At 36.1% G+C, this 18,853-nt stretch overlaps 1 protein-coding gene and 1 long non-coding RNA gene across 3 annotated transcripts; both read left to right on the forward strand.

Annotated features, from left to right (window-relative positions):
* The first annotated feature begins 493 nt into the window (after window positions 1–493).
* LOC114256674 (uncharacterized) lies at window positions 494–13,803 on the forward strand. 2 transcript variants are annotated; one of them, XR_003627276.2, is made up of 3 exons: window positions 494–742; window positions 861–947; window positions 13,480–13,803. It is a non-coding gene; the product is annotated as an uncharacterized LOC114256674 (long non-coding RNA). The 2 variants fall into 2 exon arrangements; XR_003627277.2 differs by having other exon boundaries at window positions 13,483–13,803.
* Window positions 13,804–15,608: 1,805 nt separating this feature from the next.
* LOC114256673 (protein ENHANCED DISEASE RESISTANCE 2-like) lies at window positions 15,609–17,064 on the forward strand. Its single transcript, XM_028196342.2, has one exon. It carries the CDS (start codon window positions 15,902–15,904, stop codon window positions 16,853–16,855), a length of 954 nt encoding a protein of 317 aa, XP_028052143.1. The 5' UTR covers window positions 15,609–15,901; the 3' UTR covers window positions 16,856–17,064.
* Window positions 17,065–18,853: the final 1,789 nt, after the last annotated feature.

An 18,853-nucleotide genomic window follows, 5' to 3' on the forward strand; every position in this document is an offset into this window, starting at 1 on the left:
TAAATAAAAAATTATAATAATAAAATATTTATAACTTAGATAATTGACCAGAAAAATGTTAGAAATTTTAAATATTTTATTAATATTTTTATAACATGTCTTGTATAAGTGTAAGATTCACACCATATAAATCTCATATGATGCCACACTTATATAAAATATTTGATAAAAATATTTATAAAACATTTAGGTCAATTTTGGCAAGTTGAAAAAAAGTCAAAAAATTATTCAAAAAGTTAAAAAGTTATTACTATTCACCAAAAATCAAAAATTACGGCTGCACAATTCTCAATCTTAATTTTTCCTTACACACTAATTTATACAATTTTCTAATACACATTTTTCCATAAAAATTTAAAAAGTTAATCCAAATATTCATATTTTTTTCCTCAATTTTTTAATTCAAAAAAATAAAAAATACACTTATTTAAAATACCCCAAACAACCCCTTAAAGTAATAGTATTGACAAAGGCCAAACAAAGAGTGGAATTTGATTTATTTTATTATTATTTTTTAAAAAAGTAATTTTCAATCGAATACCCCTCACATCCCTTGTCCCAAACGTGAATATGTGAAAAACCCTCTCTGGTTTGGAATATTTAAACCCTACCCTCTGGTCGCAGCAAGCTCTCCTCCCGCACAAAAATGGCGAATCAACAACAAATATCGACTCGGCCATGGATCCTCGAAGCTGTACCTTTAATGGTAGTCGTTCTAATAGCCGCTCACGTCTTGGCTCTGGTACTCAAAAACCCATTTTCTCTTGCTCTCGCATCTTAACATTTCATTATACAATCACTAACAGATGTCTGATTTGATTTATCTTCATATACATGTGCATATGTATACATGTGTGTAGGTTTATTGGATTTACAGGTTAGCTACTGAGAAGCAGCCTCAGAGAAGAAAGGAGCACTAGAACCAGTTCAATTTACAGTAACAGAAGGTAAAAGCCCTAATTCACTGATCCATTGTTCAACAAGTACTTAAATGTCGTTTACTGATATGGGTTTTATGCATTTATGTGATTTCAATACTTGCAATTAATTGCATTTGTCATCGTTTTAGGTGTGTGGCGGTTTTGACTGCTGTGAAATGTTGTTAGGGATTCTAGTACAAAAAACCATTTCCTTTTTGTTACTCCCTCCGTCCCAAAATAATGGTCCCTTTTGGGGAATCTAACTTTTTTTGGTAGTACAATTATTGTACTTTTAAAAAGTTAGTTTTTCAAAATTACCCTTTGATAGTACACTTTTTTGAGAATATCAATGTCATAATTGTACTTTTTATATTATTTATGAATTTAAAAGAAGGGCAAAATGGAAAATTTATATTATTTTTGTACTTGATTTTTGAAGAGGGACTAATATTTTGGGATAATGAAAAATGGAATAAGGGACTAATATTATGGGACAGAGGGAGTATAAAAAATAAAATAAAATAAAAGTGCAATTCCACAAAGATGGACAACTGAAAGTTATATGAAAACATTGCATTTGTCATTGTTTTAGGTGTGTGCTTTTAAATCTGTAAAATATATGATTTTGATTTAAAAGTATATATGTTGCTAGCTCTGTTATCAGAATCTTACGATTCGCGATTCGATTCACGATTCAATTCACAATTTTTGCAAAATCGATACGAATCTATAGGTGAATCTCTCTGTTATCAGAATCTTACGATTCGCGATTCGATTCACGATTCGATTCGAATTTTTTGCAAAATCGATACGAATTATGGGTGAATCTATTTTGGAAGTAAATCTCTAGTGAGTCGCATGATTCAATTCACTTTTTACGATTCACGTAATTTTTTAAATTATTGTGTCTGACATATTTTCAACTATTTCTTTCTTCATATTTTTAATGAAAATGACATAATACAACTTCTAATAGCGTTTAATACCAAAATAACCAACATATATACATAATTTGTTATTATTTTAGTGATCATGAAGTTTTTAATAGAATCCAATCAGATTCATTCAGATCCAATATATTTTTAACCTTTCTTCGCATTTTTTTCCCCCTTAAAAAATCATAATATATCTTTTAAAGATGTTTAACATTAAAGTTACACTATGAATTATCTATTGCTATTTTATTAAATTGAATATAATTGAATATTACATATGTGAGGTCAGTTATACCTTTGAAAATGTTTTAAGCTTTAAAATAAAATATTCTAAATAATTCTTTCTTATTATTTGTTCACTGTTACTTAGAAAAGTATGTATGCTTATTGTCCAAATATCAATATCGTTGTTAATTATTGTTACTTTGAAAATTGATAATTTGTCTATTTGATTATTATCTTTATTAAGAATGGTTAATAATAAATATCTAAAAAGAAAAAAAGTAAGATAGTGATCTTACATAAGAATTTTGTTAACTTATTACCTATTAAACTACGTGATTATCACTCAAAATAACATTTTCATTGATTTAAGTCTAGATATTTCATATTCATAAGATATATTTAACATCTAAATGGGTAAATATATATTTTTAAGTAATTTTAAAAAAGTGACCGAATCTTTACGATTCACGATTCGATTCGATTCGCGATTCGGTACAAGGTCATTTCGATTCACGATACGAATCTCGATTTGACAACTATGGTTGCTAGCCACCCAAGTGGTAAATACGTTGTTTCTTGGACTGAAGGTCTAGGGTTTGAATTTCATTCACCTCACTATATAATTTTGTGTTTTAAATAGGCTAGAATGGCATTTTCGGAAATGAAAATGTCACATTGTGTCAATACCATGGGAAGCCTTCACTTTATAATAGTAGATAGATAGATAGATAGATAATACTATATACAAAGCTTTGATTGCTCTTGCAGAAGGACAATACAAGGGCCTTTGACCTTATATTTTTTGGGGGTTTTTGCATTTGATTACGCCCAAGATCTCATCAAATGAACTGAGGTTAGCGTGGATGTAAGTTTTGTAATACCTTCATAATTCCTGTATTTTGCTTAAGAGAACTTAGGCTTTAGGCATGAGTGAAGGATAAGGCTTGTGCAAATGGTAGGGGTGAGCATGGTCCGGATTGGACCGGATTAGAGTAAAACCAGGACCAATCCGTTATCTACCGGATCCTGAAAAATTAGAACCAATCCAATTCCATTTAAATCGTGAAACCAATTCGAATCAATTAATTTAAACACGGATTGGATCGGTTTAGGACCACGGATTTACATAATTAAATAACAAAAAAATATATATAACACTTTAATTTCGTAAAAATATAAATATAGCACCATATTAGTTTCATAATAGCAACATGTCTTTTTATAATAGCGACAAACTGTTCTAGAATTTAAACAACTATAAGAAAATTAATTCCACCATAAGTATTTAAACCATTTAAAATTAACACTAAAAACTAGTAAACAAAAGTAATAAAAGAAGATACTATGCAAGTTTAGGTTTGGATTTAAGTTTTATATGAAATAAGAGAAGATACTATGCAGGAGGGTGTATAATAAAAATATAGACTATTTGTATACGGTCCGGATCGGTTCCAATCCGGAACCTTGGAGTTCAATCCGGAACCAATCCATGAATTACGAATTTTTAATTTTTCAATCCGAAACCGAATCACGGATTCAAAAAACCAATCCAAACCTACTGGATTGGACTGAACTAGATCGGATTACGGATTTTACGGATTCCTTACTCAGCCCTAGCAAATGGGGCCCTGAGGGGATGTGTTGTAACATCATGGTGTATCCTCGAGATGAGCACTTAATGCTACTTTTTTCCAATTTGATGCTAAAATGTGCTTAGCAGATTGTTTACAAAGGTGGAGTAGTTAAGTTGGAGGAGGGATTCTGATAGTGTGGATTCATGAATGGCATAAATTAGTAGTTTGCAAGCTTTATATACCTAAGGTTTGTGTATGTGAGAAAGCAAGCCTTGTTAACCAAAGGTGCAAGAGAAAAATTATATAGAATTGTATAAAAAGTTTTGGAGCTTAAGATAAAATGTTTTGTCACAACAAAATGAAGAAAGTAGAAAGAAAATGAAGTAATTTAAGGGATATGATATTCTATGGTTCAAAATCTCTTGAAATTTTTAATTTAAGAGATTATTGTTGCTACCCCGGTACCACAATATGGCGTGTCACATATTTTCTATTGCATACTTTGCATGACATCTGCACTGCTCAACCTTGTATTCCATACATGAGCACGTAACTAAAGCCCTATTTGGGAAGAGTTTTTTTGGCTACAATAGCCAATAAACAAAATGGCTAAACTAGCTACTAAGACAAAAATGTCACATCTTACACATCAATCAATCACTTTTTCTTTCACAACCATCTATTCAACTACAAAAAAACCCACAAATCATCTCAAACACAAATTTTTTTTTTCATCTCATAAAATAGTCAAAAAGCCAACTAAGATAGCCAATTTCTCAAACGAGGCCTACGATTGCATCTTATTATTATTATTATTATTATTATTATTATTATTATTTTGTGTGTTTACACCAAGGATCTACCTTAAGTCCTTATCTTTTTGCTTTAGTTATGGACGAGTTGACGATAAATATTCAGGATGACGTGCTATGGTGTATGCTTTTTGCAGACGATATTGTGTTAGTGGATGAGACTAGAGAAGGAGTTAACACAAAGTTAGAGATTTGGAGAAAAGTTCTTGAATCTAAAGGATTTTGGATAAGCAGAACTAAGACAGAGTACATGGAGTGTAAATTTAGTAACAGTAACAATGAAAACAGAGGAGAAGTGAAGATTGAGAACCAAGAACTGCCTAAGAGTGAACAATTTCGTTATTTAGGGTCGATTATCACAACAGCGGGAGAGATTGATGCAAATGTGGCCCATAGGATTAAGGCGGGATGGTGTAAGTGGAGAAGTGCGTCTGGGGTATTGTGCGATAAACGAATACCCACTAGACTAAAATGTAAGTTTTATAGAACGGCTATTAGACCAGCTATGTTGTATGGGACGGAGTGTTGGGCAACTAAGAAACAACATGTAGATAAGATGAGTGTGGCTGAGATGAGGATGCTAAGGTGGATGTGTGGTAAGACTAGACAGGACAGGATTAGGAATGAGTGTATTCGGGAATGGGTAGGAGTAGCACCGATAGAAGATAAGTTGAGAGAGAATTGTTTGAGATGGTTTGGTCATATTCAACGGAGACCAACAGAGACAGTAGTGAAGAGATGCGATGCTGTAACGGTAGATGGAAGTGTTAGGGGACGGGGTAGGCCTAGATTAACGTTGACTAGCGTTATAAATAGAGATATGAATCTACTTAATTTGACTAATGAAATGGCCTTTGATAGGGCCGCGTGGAGAAGAAGGATTCATGTAGCCGACCCCATTTGATGGGACTTAAGACTTGGTTTGGTTTGGTTTGGTTTTGGCAAACTACGTAGTATGCAGTATATAGTTATTTTGCCTCATGATGAATTATTCGAAGACACAATTTTGTAAGTACCAAATGGTAGTTGCTTGGTGAAAATTGTCACCTACATCCTTAGAAGATTGGTCAAATAGTTAATGTTTGAGGTTTTTGGTTATGGTGGCAATCATATAAAGATTATTTTATAGCTATGAAGCACAAACACATTGACACACCAAAATAGTTGTCATGACCGTTTCCAACACGTATTGGATACAAATTTGTCTGGAACGACTAGGCATGTGTCTTTTTGTATCTTTCTTTTTTTAACTATTTTTTTTGTTTTTGTTTTGGTCTAGATACGTTTGGGGCATGGGGGACACATGTCCCTTAATTTGACATGATCTTGACAAGATTGGGGTCTTGGTTGCAATTCTGAAAAGCAAATTAAAGTGGCAAAAATGAAAAACTAGAAAGTGTGGGAATAAAACTAAAAAGGGCAAATTATTGGCCTGATTGCTTGAAAGCCCTTTCATTCTCATGGAAATATATGAGACAAATGCATGCGTGTGTGTGAGTGTGTATGCGCGCGCGAAAGAGAGACAGAGAGGCTACTAGAGCTTCGATAGTTATTAACGAGGAATTAGCTAGCCACCAGTGACCTCCACCGGAGATGTTGAGTGGTAAATTGATGCATTTATTTTTGGTTTTCTGCTTATTCTTTAGACTTAAGGTGAATGTTTTAAGCTCAAGATTTTGGTATTGGATGGAGAAGATTTGAGGTTAATTGTGTTTAAACTTTTATATGTTCAATGATGCTTAAATTATTAGTTGAATGCTTTTTTTCATGTTGAATTACTATTATTTTTGGTAGTTTGTGCATGTTGTGTTTATGTACATAACAAAGAAAATATATATACAAGTGTGTTTTTTTTTTTTTTGCAGTATTCGATCTGGGTCTATACCCATGTCGTGTATGTGCTTCTTAGTTTTATATAGTCGTCAATACTTTACAGAGTGTAGAGTGGTGATCAAGCATACCTCTGCTACGAAGATGATTCTTCCATAGCTATCAGTGAAGCTTGAATAATCAGCTTAGGGTATGATGAGATATCACCCCTTATTTATAGATGAAGATTAGGGTTTACAAACAAGACAATTACAAGATGATCCCTAAGGGCATAACAATGATTACAGACCCTAGTGCCTTTCGGCTAATAAAATACTAAGTGACTTTCGGTGATTATAATATGCCAACACTCCCCCTCAAGCTGGTGCGAAGATATCTCTCATGCCCAGCTTGCCTAATATGTCATGAAACGGTTTATTCCCAAGTCCCTTGGTGAGAATGTCAGCAAGTTGGTCACCAGACTGAACAAAAGGAGTACAAATGGTACCACTAGTGAGTTTCTCCTTAATGAAGTGGCGATCAATCTCAACATGTTTCGTCCTGTCATGTTGAACTGGATTGTGAGCAATGTTGATGGCGGCCTTATTATCATAATATAACCGCATGGAGTCCGTCTGAGCAATACCGAGATCACTCAACAATAATTTGATCCATAAAAGTTCACACACACCTTGTGCCATAGCTCTAAACTCAGCTTCTGCACTTGACCTGGCAACCACATTTTGTTTCTTACTCCTCCAAGTAACTAGGTTGCCGCCGACAAATGTGCAATACCCTGAAGTTGATCTCTTATCAGTTACTGACCCAGCCCAGTCAGCATCTGTATAGGCTTCTACACGAAGATGATCATACTTTGAAAAATACAGACCCTTACCAGGAGCAGACTTTAAATACTTCAAGATTCTCATGACAGCCTCAAAGTGAATCTGACGAGGAGCATGCATAAACTGACTAACTATACTGACAGCAACAGCAATATCAGGACGGGAGTGAGATAGGTAAATGAGTTTACCCACTAATCGTTGATAGCTCCCCTTATCCACAACTTCTCCTCCTTCATCATCTCCCAATTTTTGATTGGGTTCCAGTGGGGTGGCACATGCCTTGCAGCCAAGCATCCCAGTTTCCTTCAACAGGTCAAGCACATATTTTCTCTGTGAGATAAATATCCCATCCTTAGAGCGAGCAACTTCAATTCCCAGAAAATACTTCAAGCTTCCCAAGTCTTTGATTTCAAACTCTTTGGCTAAGTATTTTTTCAACAGAGGTATTTCTCCACTATCATTGCCTGTAAGAACTATGTCATCTACATAAACAATAAGTGCTGTAGTCTTACCGCATGAGGAATGTTTCACAAACAATGTGTGATCTGCCTGACTTTGTTTGAAACCATATTTAAACATAGCCTGAGTGAATCTTTCAAACCAAGCCCTTGGAGACTGTTTGAGACCATATAACGACTTCCGAAGTTTGCATACTTTCCCTTCTGTTTGATGATCCTCAAAACCCGGAGGAATGTCCATATATACTTCTTCTTCGAGGTCACCATGGAGAAAAGCATTCTTGACATCAAACTGATAAAGCGGCCAATCTAGATTAGCTGCTAGAGAGAGAAGTACTCTGACTGAATTCATTTTAGCCACGGGTGCGAAGGTCTCCTGATAATCAATGCCATATGTCTGAGTAAACCCTTTTGCCACAAGTCTTGCCTTGTAACGCTCAATAGACCCATCTGCTTTGTGTTTCACAGTATATACCCATTTACAGCCCACAGGTCGTTTGCCCGTAGGTAACTCAGTCAATTCCCAAGTGCCATTCTTCCTAAGTGCTTTCATTTCCTCAATCATGGCTAGTTTCCACTCAGAGATAGCAAGAGCATCCTGAAAATGGTTAGGAATGCTAACAGAGGAAATATTGGACACAAACGCTCTATATGAGGATGACAAATGAGAGTATGATACAAACTGTGAGATAGGATGTTGAGTACAAGATCTCACACCCTTCCTTTTGGCAATAGGAACATCAAGATCAATGGACTCACGAGATTCAAAGTTACCTAGACTCTCATCAGAAGCAGGAGATGGCAGTGGAGTAGCAGAAACGGTCCCTTGTATCCAGTTAACTTGTTTTCTGTCGATGTTCCGGACATAAACATGCCCATCTTTATTCTTGGTGACAGTGGGTTCTATAGTTCCAGTAGAAGAGGGGGGTGCAAGAACAACTGGTTCTACCATAGGAGGCACAGGACTCACTTCTACCATAGGAGACACAGGACTCACTTCACACCAAGGCTCCCCCGGAAATGAGGACGGTGACACAGGAGAGGACAAGAAATAGGACTGGGACTCAAAGAAAGTGACATCCATGGACACAAACCACTTACGAGAAGAAGGGTGGTAACATTTATACCCCTTTTGAGTAGGAGAATAACCAAGGAAAACACACTTGAGGGAGCGAGGGTCCAACTTACCACGAGAGGGAGAGTGATTATGGACAAAACAGACACAACCAAATATTTTGGGAGGAATAGAAAACAAGGACTGAGAACCGAGGAGGACGTGAAGCGGAGCCTTTTTGTCCAAGACCTGGGTAGGGAGACGATTAATAAGATGGGCAGCGGTGAGAACAGCGTCGCCCCAATAGGGTTGAGGCACGTTCATAAAAAAACACATGCACCGAGCCATGTCAAGAAGATGCCGATTCTTGCGTTCGGCCACCCCATTTTGTTGAGGGGTATTGGTGCAAGAGGTCTGATGGATAATGCTATGAGTAGAGAAATATTGTTCTAACCCAGAATCTATGTATTCCCCGCCATTATCAGAACGAAATATTTTGATAGTGGCCCCAAACTGAGTACAAATCATCTTATGAAAAGTGCGAAACACAGAGAAAACTTCACTCTTATCTTTCATGAGATACACCCAAGTAGCACGAGAAAAATCATCAATAAATGTAACAAACCAGCGATGACCTTTCACAGACAGAACACGAGAGGGCCCCCAAACATCAGAATGTATTAATGAAAAAGGAACTAAGCTTTTATTCAAATTGGGAGCAAAAGAAGCTCTATGTTGTTTAAGTTGACAAGACTCACAAAGAAAGTCAGACACATGATGATTTGCGAAACTAGAAGGAAATAAATGCTTAAGTAAATGAAATGAGGGATGCCCAAGACGCCGATGCCACAACCATACATCAGCGGGAGTAGTAGAAGATGTGGTGGAAGAATAAGCAAGTTTGTCCGGTTGATCTAGGAAGTAGAGACCATTTTTTGCACTACCACTGCCAATCGTCCTCCCCGTGACAAGGTCCTGAAAAAGACAATGATCAGGAAAAAACGTCACACAACAATTCAAATCCTGGGTAAGACGACTTAAGGATAACAGATTGACAGAAAACTTGGGAACATGGAGAACAGAAGATAGATGCATGGTAGGAGTGACTTGGACTAAACCTTTTCCAGAAATGGAAGAAACAGTTCCATCGGCAATCCTAACTTTGTCCTGACCTGAAGAGGGCTTATAGGCAGAGAAAAGATCAGAGGAGCCAGACATATGATCTGAGGCACCAGAATCAATAATCCAAGGCAAAGATGTATGACACAGGAAAGCACAAGGAACAGATGCTAAGTTACCTGAGCGGGCAAAGGACGAGGAAGCGGTACTGAGAGCAGTAGAAGATCGGCGGTCCAACAATTGGCGCAAAGCATCTTCCAGCTCAGTATCAGAAGCTTGGGTAACAGAAGTAGAATTAGAATCAAGGGTATCAACGGTACTAGACTGATGAGCCCGGGAATAGGAACCACGTCCTCGAGAGTGGCCTGACCGACCTCCTCGAGAACCTGACCGATCACCCCGACCCCCAGATGGAGTCCCATGAAGCTTCCAACATGTCTCACGAGTATGCCGCGGCTTCTTGCAATAATCACAGAATACAGACTCCTTAGCAGCAGACGGAGGAGGCAGGCTGAGGCCATCTCGAGGAGTAGACAGTAATGCGGAACGGTCAGTAGAGACAGGGGACATCATAGCTGACCGACGACTCTCCTCATTTTGTACATAGGCAAATGCCTCCTGGAGTGAAGGAAGGGTGTCCATACTCAGAACTCGACCCCTAATTGGATCATACTCCATATTTAGGCCGGCCAAAAATTTAAAGACCCGTTCCCGAGCAATGAACTTCTTGTACCCGACAGAATCAGTAGGGCAAACGGGCTTATAGTCTTCTAGGTGGTCAAGGCGTTTCCAGCCGTTGGTGAGGAAAGTGAAGTACTGAAGAACAGTCTGCTCCCCCTGAAGTGTGCTCTCAATAGAGCGACGCAACTCAAATGCCTGTGAAAAATTTCCTTTGCGGGAATAGGTAACAGCCACAGCCTCCCAAATGTCCTGGGCAGTCTCCATAGACAAGTAGCTCTCACCAAGTTCTGGAACCATCGAATGGATAAGCCAACTCATAATCAAAGAGTTGGTAATCTCCCATTGGTCATAACCTGAGTCAGTGGTACTAGGTGCCTGTATTCTGCCATCAACATACCCCATCTTTCCTCTGCTTTTCAAAAACAAAGTCAAACTTTGAGACCATGCTAGGTAGTTCTGACCATTAAATAGAGAGGTGGTGATTTTCAGACTAGGGTTGGGATTCTCAGTCATGGTAGTAGGTAGAATGAGACTCTCACTCTTTGGTGTTTGAGACGAAGAGGACACACTAGTGGAATCTGTCATGGATACAATACTACCAAACCCACAACAAACTAGTAGAAATCACAAATCCAGAAGGTGGTAGTGAGATAACAGGCACAATGACCACTATAAAGACATAACAAAAATTAAGAAATGATTTTTTTTTTTTTTTTTTTTGAATATATATATATATATATATTTTATTTCATTTTATTTATTTATTTATATATATTTTTTATTATTTTTTTTATTATTTTATTATTTTTTATTTTTATTTTATTTTTATTTTTATTTTTATTTTTTTTTTAAATTGATTTATTTATACATGTCTTTTATATATAACTATATATATATATCCGGCTCTATTTATATATATATATATATATATATCAGGATATATAGGTATATATATATATTTATATACCACAGTGAGATCAGAGGCTGAGGAAATCAGAGGACGACGAAGGAGACGAGCGACGAAGTGGCTGGAGGAGGTCGCCGAGCTGCGGTGCTGTCGGTCGAGTGACGAGGAAGACGAGCTGAGGGGATGAGGAGATCGACTGAGCTGACGAAGAAGACGAGCTGCGGTGCTGTCGGCCGAGCTGCGGTGCTGTCGACAGAGGAGGTCGACGAGGAAGACGGCTGAGGAAGACGAGCTGAGGGGATGAGGAGATCGACTGAGGAAGACGGCTGAGGAGATCGACTGAGGAAGATTGACTGAGGAAGACGGCTGAGGAAGATCCACCCAGGTAAGCTTTGAACCCTAGAGTGTTGTTGGTGAAAAGGTCTACCAACGAGGGTGAGCCGAAACCCTATAGATTAAGCTCTGATACCATGAAGCTTGAATAATCAGCTTAGGGTATGATGAGATATCACCCCTTATTTATAGATGAAGATTAGGGTTTACAAACAAGACAATTACAAGATGATCCCTAAGGGCATAACAATGATTACAGACCCTAGTGCCTTCGGCTAATAAAATACTAAGTGACTTTCGGTGATTATAATATGCCAACAATCAGGAGCCTTTTAGATACTCCGTTGTTATTTATTTATTTATTTTTTTAGCTATAAAACTTAGGGCGTCGGGTAAAATTTTGTCAATTTTATTTTAAAATTTTTAAAACATTTTCAGCTCAAATGCTAAAAAAATATTTTTAAAAAAACAACTTTTTGAAGTTGGGTCTGAGACTTTTTTAGCTAGCTTTATATATTTAGTTGCAAATAAGTTTTGCTAATCACCCTCTCTGTTGGGTAGAATGAGTTGAATGAGTTTTAGAGGTTTCTACAAGTTAATTAGATTTTCCTTAAACTTATAAATAGGCTCCATTGCTGTTAAATGGAATTAGCCTCCTTGATAGGAGTAAAATTCATATTTGATTGATAGATCTTGAGTTCTCTCTCCCCTTATTCTTTTATGTCTCTTGTTGCTGCTTCTGTGATTCTCCTCTCTTCTGTTTAGTTATTGATTTTGCTAATGACCTTCTCTATTCTTCTACTCTTTCCCTCCGTCTTCGTTATTATCTTATTTCTTCTCTGTATTTCTTTTTATTCATATATCGAAAGGATTACATCAGCAAGTTTATTCTGCCCACCATATCTTCAATGGAAGTGTCTTGAGAGACCATGCTGCATCAAATGCTTTCAAATTATGATACATATATTCTATCATATGCCCCCACATTGTGTGTTTAGTGGTATATTGATTGATTGATGGGAGTGTAATTGCCATTGCACCGACAATAATTCAGAAAGATTGGAATTAATTTCACATACAGAGTGCTAAATCAATTATATTGCTGCAGTTTCCCAAGTTTCTTTTGTTCTCTTCCTTTTGTTTGTTGATATTTTGTCATAGATGTGTTCGCCAATGGTATGCTTAGCTATTGAAGCAAGTGACAAAAAGATGACAATGCCTATTTGACTGAAAATTTTGTTTCATATGACGTGCTTATATGAGTGAATGAAAGCCTCCAATGCTGTATGATGATAGAAATTGTTTTTTTAATTGAGCTGGGGTTTTGAACTTGAACATGAAGAGGAAGGAGACCTTTATATTTTACCTAACTCACTTAGTTATTAGCGATATGTTCCTCAACGTTGTTAATTGGCAGTTTTTATTTAAGCTTCTTGTTTGGCAACATTACTTTTTAGCTTAAAAGTGAAAAAGTCACTAAAAAAATAAAAAGCCAATAACCTATATTAAAAAGTCAAAGATTTCATTTTCTCTCTATTTTTTGCACATATTTTTGTAAAAAACTAAAAAGTCATCTTAAACATACTATTTTTTTTATATATCATATTTTACTCAAAAAATCAAAAAGTTACTAAAAAAACTTATTCCCAAACTAGGCCTCTGGTTTCATCCTTGTAGATTTCATGCAAATGACATACCTGGCTTGACTATCTGCTTTCTATATCATAGTATTTAGTGTCTAAGCTTTACTTTTATGTCTATCTTCGACTTAAAAATGAGGCCAAATGAGATCTATGTTTTTCTTTAGCAGGGAATCTTCAATTCAACAGTAGTTTTGATGGTATACAAGGTTCTTATACAAGGTGGTGGTTCTATCTCTGCTTTTTTCATGGGCGGACACTTCTATGTCCAGTGATGAAATGTGCTTCGTGGCTGGGGATTTCTTGTACAACTTGATTAGATGAGATTTCTCTCTCTCTCTCTCTCTCTCTCTCTCTGTTTGCCCTCCCCATTCTAGAACTGATGTTCTTGAAATGACATGATGAATTTGTAGTTCTCTCAAATTCTTCTTTTCTTTAGTTGGTGAATATTGTTTGAATATTTGAAAGGATGTTATTGGCGCTTGTGATTAGGAGTTTTTTTTGTTTTTTTGGTGGCATTTTTCCTAATCAAGAAAACCCGTCATTGTCTTGCCGTTGGTTGGTTGTCATTCGCCCGTTGGTCACGGATGATGTGATTCCAAAGAGAACTGAAGACACAGAAAGAGAAAGAGAGTAAAAAAGGGGGGGTAATTTCGTCATTTGGAAACAGATTTTCAGCTATTTGTACATTATTTTTGCATCATTCACCTAGTATTTCATTGATTTTATAATTAATTTCATTACTTTCTATTTTTCTATACTTAAAAAAATTAAAAAAAATAAAAAAAAAAATTGAAATTAGCGGACATATGATGTGTTTGGTTCAGCTTAAGAATACAGCTTATAGTTTTTTGTAAGCAAAAAATCAACTTATTCTTTTAGTAAGGGAGGAGGAGAAGTTTAATTTATAAGTTAAAAATCAGTTTATGTTCACAGCTATAAGTTATAAATTGTTTAACTATAAATTATAATCACTTTTTCACAGCTCTACTGAATACTCTACTGAATACGTGAGAATTTCAAATAAAAGGTTTAGAGAATATAGAGACAGATATTGGACGGTGTTGAGGTGACACTCAACGTATGGATTTAAATGCCATGTGGCCTATCAATGCCGAAAGAGTGAATTTTGGTTAATGTCCAGTGACACAACACAATCTCTCTTGTGCGCCATTTTTTCTTTTGAATAATGCTTGGGATTTCCTTTTGGGGGTCACCCTCTCACCTCCCTTTGTCACGTGGCGGGTGGTGATTGGAGGAGCAGGAAAAAAAAGAAAAAGAAAAAGAAAATATAACCAATGAGAGAGAGAGGGGGTCAAAAGGGGTGAGGGGAAAAGGAGGATGAATCATTATTGTTTTTTTTTTTTGTTGGTTAATATCTTCGATTCTCACCATCAACGAAGTCAACCTATGGGCAAAAGTTTTCGTCGGTTCTTTGTTTTCTCCGGTTCATTTCACACTAAATAAATTCTTGTATTTTAAAATTAAATTTATCAATTTTTTATTAAACAAATATAATTTGAATTTATTATTTGACAAATTTTACAAAACGTATAATTGAAATGAGATTGGAATGAATCTATTGAACCCAACAATGGTGAATTACCAACTAAAAGAAAAACTTCTCTGAATCAATCTGTCAAACCTGGACATTTATTTTTTAGTGGTGTTATTTTTAGAAAAAATTACAAATAAGTGTACATGATAAAAGATAATTACAAATAAATGGGATTACAACTATTTTTGTGTGAAAAATTACAACAAAAGTCGCAACTCAAACAGATTTTTCACTCTTTAATAAATATTTCTCTCATTTTTTGCTTAATGTTAATTTCCCTCTTATTTCTATTCTTTTGATGTATTAACGTTCATCTTTTTTATTTTTACTACATGATATTATTGTCATTTTATATAATTAAAATAAAAAGAGTATTATTTGTACAAACGTAAAGTGAAGATAGCTCCAATTTTTTCTTAAATAAAATGAAGATATAATTTCAATAGTGTTACAATCTCAGAAAAAATTAATTAGAAAAATACTTAGAATTTATCATCAATTGTCAATATTTACTTAGAGTGTAGCCCTACACCAAAGACTTCAAATTTTTACCATAAATCTAAAATTTTGATTAAATTTCTAGTAATTTTTATGGCACCACAGTTTTCCTATAATTTTGAGCTAGAAATTAGTTGGCAAAAGAGAAAAGGGCTCACATTTATTCAATGTCTATTGAACATTAACTTAAAGCCATGAATTCCATTGTATGTACCAATCAAAAAAAAGTAAATATATTAAAAAAAATTATAAATTTTTTATAGATGGGCCAAATACAATTTTAATTAATGAATAGAAATACGAGACATCATATCGTAGATAAAAATTAAAAATTGGAATAACTTATGCTTTCGTAAAGAATCTTTTTTGTTGTTATATAAATCAATTTTGGAGTTATATTATGCAAACCGTGCGTTGTTCTCCAACTCATCGTGACGGAGCTTCTAAGAGAGCGAGTGATACCGAAATTTAAGAGAGAAAAAAAGGGAAAAAAAAAAAAGTAGTGTGAGAGAGAGAGAGAGAGAGTGACAACAATGTGCCCGACGAAGCAGAAGCAAAAACTGAAGCATCGGAGCTCAGTCGTCACGGAAGACGCCAGACTCTTCTCCGGCAAAGACTCCGCCACCACCACTGCCGCCGCCAAAGCCTACTGGAGAGACGAAGCGATCAACGGTGGATCTCTCAAGCACGTGGACCTCAACAATGGATCCAACGGCTGGGCTTCACCACCAGGCGATCTCTTCTCTCTCCGAGGCGAAAACTACTTCTCGAAGAAGCAGAAGTCCCCCTCCGGCGCGTGGCTGTTACAGCCTGCCGGAGTTGACTGGCTCCGATCAGCGACTAAGCTCGATAACGTACTCGCCCGCCCAGACAACCGTGTCATGAACGCGCTGAGAAAGGCCCAATCACAAGGCGAGTATCTCAAAACCTTCGTACTCGCGGTCAATCTCCAAGTCCCCGGCCGAGACCAGCACAGCGCGGTGTTCTACTTCTCCACCGACGATCCGATCGTTTCCGGTTCGCTTCTCCAGCGGTTCGTCGATGGCGACAACTCGTTCCGGAACCAGCGGTTGAAGATCGTGAACCGGATCGTGAAAGGACCGTGGATCGTCAAAGCCACCGTAGGGAACTACTCGGCTTGTCTCCTCGGTAAAGCTCTGACGTGTAACTATCACAGAGGCTCGAACTACCTCGAGATTGACGTCGATATGGGGAGCTCGGCAATTGCGAGCGCCGTCTTGCACCTTGCATTGGGATACGTGACGGCGGTGACGGTGGACATGGGGTTTGTGGTGGAGGCGCAGGCAGAGGATGAGCTGCCGGAGAGGCTGTTGGGTGCGGTTAGGGTTTGTCAAATGGAGATGTCGTCAGCAACTTTCATTGATACGACGTCGTCTACAAAACTTGGGCCTTCGAAAATCAATAATTATCAGAATCAGAGTAGGGTTCGGGCCTCCAAATCTGAGGGCGATGATGAGGATGATTGAGAAAGAATATCTCTGGTAATTTTTTTTTTTTTTTATTTTAAAGTTACTGTAATGGTTTAATTTTCAATTTTTGTAGGGGGTTGGTGGAATGTGATTTTGCTTTCTATCACCTCTTTTTTGTCATAGGGATTGATGGTTGTAGATAGAGATAAAAATAACTGTTGTCTCTTGTCTAGAATTTTAATTGCACTTTGAGACTTTCACAACTATATTGGCTCTTTTCCTCTTGCTTCAAAAATAATTTGTTGTTAAATGTATTTTTAGAATTCTAACCACAATTGAATTTTATGGACAAAATGCGACTTACAATCCAACAACTTTAAATATACATTAGTAAAATTATGATAAAATTTTCACGGTAAACTATATTACAAGCATGCTATGAAGTTTTAACTTTTGTGCTGGATTGCTTCATAGATTCCTTCCGCAATAAAGCTAGCTACGTATCTCGAATTCCAAAAGTATGAAATTTTATGTTGTACTACTAATCTCATGACAGATGGCTTATGTGTCAATATGAATTTGGTGCGTTTAGTTAGACCATCTCCAATGGTTCACCAAAACTGATATCAAATTTAAATTTTGATGAAAAAGTTATTATTCACTGCTCCAATGGTTGCACCAAATGAATATCAGATTGAGATTTCATCAAACAATTCATCAAACTGACGACGAAATACTGATTTCACCAAAACACTATTGGTGACCGTTGGAGGGAGGACCCGGCCGACCAACCGGTCGATCGAATTCCTTTGAAATTGATAGGTTCAAACCGGTCAAAAAAGGTTCAAACAGGTAAAAAAAAAAATTTATTTTTGCTTTACGGGTTGACCGGCCGGTCAACCAACCGGTCGACCCAAACATCTGCACTTTATTCAATTGATGAATCTCTGAGAATGGAAGCTGCAAATATGAAGCTAGACATGTTTATATCATGACAATTGTTTAATCATACATTCATCTGAAGCTGGACATGTTTACATCATGACATGTTTACATCATGACATCGTGACAAGCTGCAATTGTTTACAAATATGAATCTGCAAATATGAATCTATGAAAGCTGAAATTGCATACATCATGACAACCCAATTGAAACAATTGGTGGGTTTTCATCATTTGAAACAATTTCAGAAATAGGTCGACTCACTAGCAAACATCTTTACAGAAAGCTGCAATTGTTTTATCATTGAAATATTCTAAAAAACATAGCGTTGAAACGTAGCGTTCCAAAAAAAATATTTACGCTTAACGGTCAACCCATCGGTCGATCAACCGGTTGACCCATGAGATTTGATACGGGATTTGATGCACCGTTGGAGCGAGTGGTATCAAATTTGATGAAATGGGTCATTTTTTACTCAGATTTGGTGAAAAATCTAATTCACCGTTGGAGATGCTCTTAGAGGCTTTGATATGTAATTCTATTTTTTGTTTGTTTATAATAAAAAGTGAGAAGGAAATGCAACCTTCCTCCTCCTCCTTTTTCTTTTTCTTTTTTTTTTTTTTTTTTTTTTTTTTTTTTTGTCTTTGTCTTTTCAGATTCACGTAGCCTTTTTTCTTCATTTCCCAATTCAACCAACATAGTTTAGTTTGGAATTCAAATCTTACTAATTCTTTCTTATTTTCCTTTTATTTTCCTTTCTCTTTTCCTTTTCATTTCCTTCAGCAAATTCTCAAATGGAACATTGCTTACATTATTTTTGGTTGAGGGATTTGAGAAGAGTTTTTAAAAAAAAAAATGAAGAAAAAAATGTGTGAAATTAGTTAAAATATAGATATATTTTATTTATATTTTATCTATTTTTTTTTCTTTCCGTTTTCAAATTCCTTCTCAAATTCTTCAATATAGTTCAGAGAATTTTTAGACAAATTATGCTAATAGTACTTATAATTTATTTTTTGTGTTATTTTAGTCCATCTATTTTCATTTTGCTTAATTTTAATTTTAGATTTATGTCTAATTAGAGTTTTTGAAAAAGAAAAGAAAAGAGTGTA

This window comes from Camellia sinensis, chromosome 13, assembly GCF_055761805.1.
Source record: "Camellia sinensis isolate YWXY chromosome 13, ASM5576180v1, whole genome shotgun sequence".
Lineage (NCBI taxonomy): Eukaryota > Viridiplantae > Streptophyta > Magnoliopsida > Ericales > Theaceae > Camellia > Camellia sinensis.

Bases quoted from the DNA above. Each gene is read 5' to 3' on its own strand.
- LOC114256673 (XM_028196342.2), top strand. From the start codon at position 15,902: ATGTGCCCGACGAAGCAGAAGCAAAAACTGAAGCATCGGAGCTCAGTC.